Genomic DNA, 8,590 nt, shown 5'->3' on the forward strand with positions numbered 1-8,590 from the left:
TGTCACGCTAGCATTTAGGTAGCATGGCACGGATAGAGTGAGAGAGAGTGGGAGAGAGAGAGAAAAAGAGAGGGAAAAGGACTAGCACCAGTCAGTCACACCCCTCCGCAGACCTTCTCTTCCCGCAGAAGATGACAGGCCACACCTCGGTGTGGGAAGGTTTTGATCAGATGAAGATCATGAAACATTACGTGTGGTGGTTTTTTCCCTTCCCAATATCATTCAATTTCCCCCGCACGCCCCCCGGGGGTGGGAGTGGGAGTGCGAGATGGGAGAGGCGTGGAATCTGGTATAACTAAACGTCGTCGCCCGACGGGAGCCAATAGCCCATCGTCCCAGACGAGGTAGTGCGATGCGCCAGAGCGGCAGATACCGTGAGGAAGGGATTCCCCGTCGACTGGCCGGCCGTCTAGCGTTCCCACCGTCCGTCCGTTTTCCCAACTACACTATCCCGTTGGAAGGGGGGCCGCGCTAAACGTGGTAGTCGACGGGCTCTCCGTCGCGGCGGTGTCAATGGGCCCCAAGATATTTCCCACCGCCACGATACTGGGACTCTGCACTAGTGTAGTGTACGATTCGATTTCCCATCGAGGGCCCGTGGGAGAAGGGGGGGGGGGGGCATGTAGCATCGCGCACGTTACAAAGTCTGGAGACCGACGAGGACGGGGGGGGATGGACCGCACACGCCAACCCATATGAATCGTCTGAGGTCTGCCAACCAGACAAGGAATGCCGGTCCCTGGCTGTGAGTGCCGACCAGGAGCGGTCCTGGGTGTCGACCTGCAGGTACAACTACATGGTACGGGAACACATGCTCAGCGAGAACCATGATGCAGCGCCCCCCCTGCTCATGTTTCCTGCAAGGGTTTTGCCTGTTTAAACTTCACTCGCGACCATTGAGATGAGACGGGTGCGGTGAGATGGTTCCTCCTCGCTCGCCCCCCCTGCCCCGTTTTCGCTGTATTGTCGTCCATTTCGGGATCTCGAGCAGCGAGAGGGTTACCATGTATCCCGCAAACAGATGGCGCCCGATTGATACTGTTACAGTGGCAGTGAAAAAGGATAAGGCAAGACATGGTAAGACATGGTAAGACATGGCGATATACAACACCAACCAACCCGAGCAGAGTGCAATTGCCGGGCGACCTGCCATCGATATCACCCACCGCCACGGATTCGTCTCAATAGCTGGCTGCCTTGTTCCTCCCAACCCCCCGGGCCCTACTACCCATACCCACGACCATAGCAGAGCGGCCACAGACACCAGCAATGCCAACCCATCCACCGGGCCTACGGGCTCCTGACGCCCTCGCTCTGGTCCCCCGAGAGGCGAGATTTGCAATATTCATGCCCGCGAAGGATCTCAGGCGGCCCCCATGACGCCATGGGCAACATCAGGCCATCTCAGTCCTTGGCCGTCATTCTAAACAATTTAGTGCCTGGCCCGGTCTGCTGCTAGCGGGCATGCCAGGGCCGAACCTCTATTGCGCGCTACATGCTAGCCAGCCTCGTCGTCCGCAGCTGGCCGCAAGGATGATGAAGAGGGAAGATGCCAACCCAGAAAACCCCCCGTCGTCCCGGGAGAACCACGGGGGGCCGGGGACCCTTCCCTTCCCCTTCCCCCGATTCGCAAAGGAGCTAAGATCGTCTCCAGAGGCTGCCCATTTCCAGCCAGCGGCCCCCCCTCGTCCCCCAGTCCCTGTCTGGGCGGGCAGCGCTAGAAGGATTTCGGTCTGCGTCTAGCGCGAGGCGAGGCAAATGGGAGAGGGAGGCACGGAGAGCGAGAGAGAAAGAAAGGTCATTACACTTCAGGGCCTTGTCCACAATTCTTTGGCTGACGTCGCCCATGGACCGACCTAGTGTACACAGCCGGCAGCGAACTACACTCTCGAGATTGCAGTGAAGGAGAAGGGGGAAAACAGGCATGATCCCGCGCGGCCACGCCGGGCGCCACCAAAATGGACGACGACGACGACGACGACGACGACGACGACTCTCCCCCGTTTGTTGACGACTTTTCTACTGTATAATTCGCAGTGGGCTTTTTTTACCCGCTCCGATCGCCCGCCCCGTGGCCCAGGGAAATGGTATCCACAAGACCGGGTGGGCAGATTCAGCGAGAAAGAGAGAGAGAGAGAGAGAGAGAATCCGCAGCTTCACCGCCCGAACGCCAGCGGCCCTCGTCCCTGCGCCCAGCTCGGCCGGGTGAGGAAGAGTGGCTTCTTTTTTTTTTTTTTACTTTCTCTCGTCCCCTTCTGTCCTTCCCTTTTTCCCTTGCGTGCCCCTGGCTCCTGTGGGCTGTTCCTGGCCGCCGCAGGCATCGTCCCTCCCTCGAGCATGCGAAATGCTGATCATCATCGCCGGGGGGCCGGTCCATTTCTCCCATGCCGGGAAGGGCTTGGAGATGTTTGATGACGCATAAGAGACAACGCCGAGAACCACCACAACAGGGACCGCCACAACAACAAACAATAAGACTAATAACAAAACAATGACGGCAGAGTCGATATCGAAGAGCACAACAATAACAACAACAATGGTATTTTGACGAAAAGGGGGGGGGCCGGCCCAGAAGCAGACACGAGAGAGAGATCCGTGCCAGCGGCTGGCTCTATGGAAAAGGCCCTACCTCATCTCGGAGTGCGAGGCATACTCCACAAACTGCTCCCCCCCCCCCCCCCCTCCCCGAGATTGGCTGCAACAGTGAATCCGGCTTCCTCGGGAGTCGGGACTGCGAGGCGGGCAGAGGCCATGTCTTAGTCACCACCCCGGTCCCCGGGCCCCGGCGACCTAGGGCCCAGTTTCTCCAAAAAAGAGAACGAGTACAGAGGGCGAGAGGCACAGCGAAGCAAAAGCTTGGTATTACACATGGAAGCAGATTTAATGAATTAAGGGTCCAAGATCCATCCTCCAAAACAAAGTCCCATGACCGGGGGGGAGGGGGGCGGAGAAGAACTGGCCAGAGGCGGCGCAAGCACCGAGATATTGGGTGGCCCTCTCAGGGCGGTAAAAAAAAATCATAACGGCAATAAGGTTCAGGTCCCCTTGGCAGATCAAATGGAGGATACAGGTAGAGGGAAAACCATAATATACACCGCACCGTTATACGAAAGAAACGAAAGAGAGAAGGGGAGGGTAGCGAGAGAGGGGCCGGCGCGCGCGAAACACGGACAGGGTCGAATATTGACCAAACGGATGCCCGCTGCTGTCAATATTGCGGACGCGATATTGACGTTGCAGGAACCCCCGAGTCAGGACGACACGAAGGAAGCTTAATACGTGCCCCCCCCCCCCTCAGCCATTTAGCCGGCGCCACACACTGAAGGAGAAGAAGAAGAAACGTTGTAGAAAAGTGTAGTGTGCATGCCCCCCGATGCCCATCTTGGCGCCCGCCCGCTCGGCCGTTTTGACAGCGGCGGCGGCGGCGGCCGGGGGGGAGGGAGACTTTCGCAACGGCCGCCCACTGAGGGCGCTTTCCGACGTTCTCCCTTGGTCCTTTAGGGGAGGGAACTCGTGGTGGTGTAGTGTCCCATTTCCGTCTGCCTCGATGTTACCGTCGCTTTCTCTCCTCGGGGGGGCCCCCCCATGTCTCTCGTCCAGTAATCCAGTAACCTCCAGATTAAAGTTGGAAGGTTTTCTCGTTTCCGACCCCCTGCAATATCGCACGCGGATCGGCGTGCGTCGATCCCTCTCCTTTCCCATGGGCTGGGGGCTGGCTGGGCGCGCCGGTTCTGGCCTGTCGAATTCCCGACGAGGGCAGAGAGAGAGAGAGAGAGAGTCTTGGTAGCGTTCCAGCCGAGCTGAGTTCCTCCCCTCTCCCCAGACGAACAGGCAGGCCGGATGGACCGCGCCGCCGTCACCCCCCTTCCCTTCCCCTCGAGGCGGCGTCGTATTTTCCGTTGAGAAACTTTCTGCCCGCGCAAAATCTCGGACTTTGAAAAGCGGTGGGAGAAAGGGAAACAAGGCGTTGCATTCGCTCCGCGTGGGCACTTGCACCGGCAACCCCTGTTAAAAGAAAAAAGTCCTCTCCCCCTTGTTCATTGCCCATGCTACCCTCTCTCTCTCACTCTCTCACTGGGAGAAAGTCAGGTTAGCCTGTTGAGAGAAAGGGAGAGAGGCGATTCAAGACTTTGCTACACGGGAACGGGATGCGGAGAAACTTGTCAGTTGGCAAAGAATATGGAAAAAAATGGCCCAACTCCGCGACGTGCACGAGACACTAGAGTCTATTATACAGAGCTGACAGAGCAGCGCAAGAGCCATCCCTCTGCCCAATCAGCCCGGCCCAGCCACATTGCGGGAGGGGGGATGGGATGGGATGGATGTCATGGCCGTCCGTGCTGGGGTCTCCGGTTCGTTTCATCCGTCGAGAGATTGGTGACGATGCGACGAATCTGAAGTCGGTCCTCCAGCCATGAACGTGGGGAGAAGGGGCGAAGAAAAAAAAAATTGATGAAAAGAAGAGAGGTAGAAGAAGGGCGGGCAGCGGTTAACCTTGAAGGGCGATCATCGTCGCAAAAAGAACGGCCGAAACAAAAAGCAAGCAACACTGACCAACACTCTGAGTCCTCTCACACACTCTTTGTATGAGAACGCATGTGTTGTGTGGTGCATGTTGTTTTTAAGCGTAAATTTTTTGCTTGTCTCATCCATCGTCAAAGATCCTCTGACACACACACACACACACACATCTTTCTGCAGCGTCGATCATCTACCCTCTTTCCTTACCGGCCCTTTCTTTGCCTTGCCAATCATCCCCTCCCCCCCTCTTCCTCGCTTCGCACTTCTCTCCGACAGAGCCTTTCTCCGAACTTGGCCCATTTCCGGGCTAATGGAATCCTTCCCACCCCTTCCTTCCAACGGAAAAAAGAAGGGTCTCCTGTGGGGTTTAACTGGTGTACCTGTGTCAGTGCAGAAAGAGAGAGAGAGAGAGAAAGAGGGAGAGGGAGGGACAGGGCGACAGATGTGAAAGCTGTCATCTCACAATGTCGCCATCGGCGCCTCTTCTGCCCTGTCTCAGGCCCAACCATTTGCGTAGTGAGAGCCGTATCAGCGTCTTCTGCTTGTGCCTGTGCCTGTGTACGTGCGCCCATCAAGAAGGAGGGACGGCGACCAGATCAACCCGTGCTTCTTGTCGTAACCAGGTTATCTTGTTTGACGACAAGGGGTAGTAGTTCGCCTCACTGCAACGACAACCCACCAAACACCCACACAGATGATGTATTGGGATGAAGATGTGGCCAAAGCTACACGAGACCCGATCCGCTCCACGACAACCCCCCCAAAGTCACTTTCAAAGTTCGATAGCAAGCCAAATTTCAGATGATGTTGTTTGTCCACTTCTTTGTAGATTCTGTGCGGTTTCTCCCTTCTATATACATTACCACATAATCGTACATATTTTGTTATAGACTTGTGAGAGCCGGAATAATAATGAAACCCCGAAACGATGCCAAGGGTGCCCATCTGTAAAGGATGAACCCAACTCTCGACTTCGCCCCAAATAGCAAATAAAAAAGCCACACACACACACACAACACACACCAGACATACACGCACCACTACCATACGCAACTTAAAACGCCTGTAAATGCCAAGTTTTGTCATTGCCTGGGCGGACTTCTTGTCCGCAGCCAGTTTTGCCCCAGCCATGAATCACGCCTCCTTGCTCCGGTATAAGAAAAAGAAAAAGGTAAAAAAAATAAAGCCCAAGTTTAACACATGTCGAGAAGGAGAAGTAGATGTCCTATCCTCCTTAGGTTGCCGTCTCCTGTGTTTTCCCTTTTTTTTTTTCTTGACAAGATTGCCCGTGGAGGAATCTCTCTTGTATGTGTCCAACGCCGTAGAAAGGACTTGATTTGGGGGGGGGTTTTGTTCTTTTCGTCGTTGCTGATTATGATGTAAAAATTTGATGTCGTTTGGAACCAAATGCGTTGTTGCAGTCGCAGTAGCAGTAGTAGTCTACCACGTGGTATCTTTCCTGTTGAAACCGGTCCGTACCCCTCCCCCCTCCCTTCCGACTCTTTGATTCACTCCCATTGTTTTCTAACCATCCCCGTTGAGATAAAACCTCCCATGTGTCGTATGGTCGTGATAAGGAGAGCAAAATGGAAAATAATAGCCGTGCCGTTCATATTACATCGTTTAGTTGCTGCCAGTGCTGCCGCTGTCAAAGTTGTGGCAGCCCCGCTCGTGACGCTTCATGTTGCTGCGGACGCTGAAGGCCTTGCCGCAGCCGGCGTGTGGGCACTTGAAGGGCTTCTCGCCCGTGTGGGAGTGGCTGTGGATGCGGAGAGAGGAAGGACGGGAAAAGGCCTTGTTGCAGGTCTGGCAGATGTACCGATCCTGGCTCTGGGGGAAGGATGCCGCAGAGGAGGGTGAGATGTAGTGGTGGTGCTGCCACGGGTTGGCACCATGGGCAGGGCCCATGCCGACAGGCACGGGGGCCATGGGCGGGAACTGTTGCGGCAGAGGGCGCTGGTAGTAGATGCTTGAGATCTGGGCCTGGGGAGGAGGCGTGGGCTGCATGGGCGGGTAGTAGGACGCCGCCATGGGGTTGTGGGCGGGCATGTATGAAGGCGGGAATGGCTGAGGCTGTGCGTACGATGCCTGGACGGGCATTCTGGAGGCCATGGGAGCCATGTGGCGGTGGGCGTCGGCATCCAGAGGGGGTGTCGACTCGTAGTAGTAGTTGCTCTGGGGTTGAGACACGACGGAGAGCTGGCTGACTGATCTCGTCGAGGGCGAGTTGTAACCGTCGAATGAGGCGTCAGAGCTCATGGGAGGCGTAGGAGGGAGACCGCCTCGTCCATAGTGGGAGGAGTTTGGTCTTGTCTCGGATTTTTGGGAGGGTGCTGTTTCGAGAGTCAGTCTTCTGTTGCTGCTGCTGCTGGTGTTGCTGCCGCTGAACTGCTGGCAGTCGGTCCAATCCATACCTTGTTGTTGAGGGATCTGGGGGTGCGTCTCGGACGTGGGCGAGCCCTGGTCTGCCAGACCGAGGAGATTTGAGATGGAGGGCAGAGAGCACTTTGACGTCTCGTCCATGGGGGGCGATGGGGGAGGCTGAGGCGGTTGGACGTATCCGTAGTGTGCGCTTTGCTGAGCAGCGTACGGGTTCGATATTAAAGCGCTCGCCATTTTTGCTGATTAGTGGTCGAGTAGCTTTTGGACTTGGTGGTCGGTGATGGTATAGTAGTTAGTTTGGCTCCTTTATGTGGTGTTGGTCTTGAGTCGTCGAGGAGTTGATGACAAGAGTTGTAGGCGAGGGTGTTGGTGTTGGATATTAAGAAACACAACGAGTATTAGATGTAGAGTAGAGATTAGCCCCAAGTGCCAGCTGGATACTAGAGATTGATTTGCTTCGAGAGTCTTCAAAGATCCGGGACAGGAACTCGACGAGGGGGGAGGGGAGGGTGGATAGTTTAAGTATGAAATGGCCTGGTGAAAGAAGCTTGTTGGTGGGTGGATGGAGTAGAGGTGGCAGATGGGGGAGGCAGGTATATCAGATCTCCCGAAGCAGAGTGGAATGGGTGATCAAGCGTAAATCCACACGATGATCCCTGGACGATGGTATGCCACAATCGCCTGTCACAAATTGTGTGTGGGTCGAAGGCAGAGAGTGGGATAAGTCTTGGTCTTGGGACCGTTACGCCAGGCCTGGGACCAGACGAAAGGCAGGCGGCGATGGGGGTGTGGTGGCCGGGGGCAGCTAAGCAAGGGTCAGTCCAAGGTCCTCGTCCTGGGTCGTCGACGAGATACGTACCAGTCTATCCGCAGAGTACTGCTGCTGCTAGGTTTGAGGGCAAGGGGAGAAAGACGGGGTCAATGACAGGCACTAGGTAGATGAGACCGGGGCACATGGAGAGAGAGACACACACATACACACCCCCAGAGAGAGAGAGAGAGAGAGAGAGAGACAGGGACAGAGAGAGTAGAGAAAGAGAGAGACGAACGAGGCGGGAAAGGTGCACAAGCACGTTACTTGCCTCTGGCCGTGGCCTGGCTATAGCGCCTCCTGGATAATGGGATGACGGGGTAAGGGTGCAGGGCCTGTTCTCTTACACTACCTACTTGGGGTGCATCGAAGGGGCTCCTGAGAGGTGCTTGCTTGCTTGATTGCTCTGCTGTGCCTGAACAGCAATCATAACAGCCATCTCCAGTTCTTGCGTGGGCAGGCAAGTCCTGGTGGTAGGCAGTGGCATCCCGTGTTGCTGACTGGCAGCAGCCAGGATTGCGGGTGAGATCGAGGGAGACTGCCCCCGTCTGGGATTAACGTCAAGGGGGTTGCTCGAGGTCAAACGGTCACTGGTATATGCAACGGCAGGGTCTGAAGACACCCCGGCCGTCTATCCCTGCTGCTCGTCAGGGCCTACCTCAGAACGGCCTCCTCCTCCTACTCCCACACGGGAATGTACTCTGCGAGTCCTGTCCACACGCCCCTCCCGCTTCCTCTTTGGTGTGCCCTCTCGTCTTGCCGGCACACCCCTACCCACGCCTCCCCGGCTCTCCCCTCCCACGGCCGTGGTGCGTGGGCCGCTAACGCTCAAGGAGCTAATCCGTATTCAGCGCTGTTATGCATGGCACCACTCGG

At 56.2% G+C, this 8,590-nt stretch overlaps 1 protein-coding gene across 1 annotated transcript; it reads right to left on the reverse strand.

Moving 5' to 3' along the window:
• Window positions 1-6,144: 6,144 nt before the first annotated feature.
• Window positions 6,145-7,137, reverse strand: EsH8_III_001323 (C2H2-type zinc finger protein; the record flags this gene model as incomplete). Its single annotated transcript, XM_083263048.1, has 1 exon — window positions 6,145-7,137. One exon carries the CDS (start codon window positions 7,135-7,137, stop codon window positions 6,145-6,147), a length of 993 nt encoding a protein of 330 aa, XP_083123535.1.
• Between the last annotated feature and the right edge of the window lie 1,453 nt (window positions 7,138-8,590).

This window comes from Colletotrichum jinshuiense, chromosome 3, assembly GCF_051148585.1.
Source record: "Colletotrichum jinshuiense chromosome 3, complete sequence".
Lineage (NCBI taxonomy): Eukaryota > Fungi > Ascomycota > Sordariomycetes > Glomerellales > Glomerellaceae > Colletotrichum > Colletotrichum jinshuiense.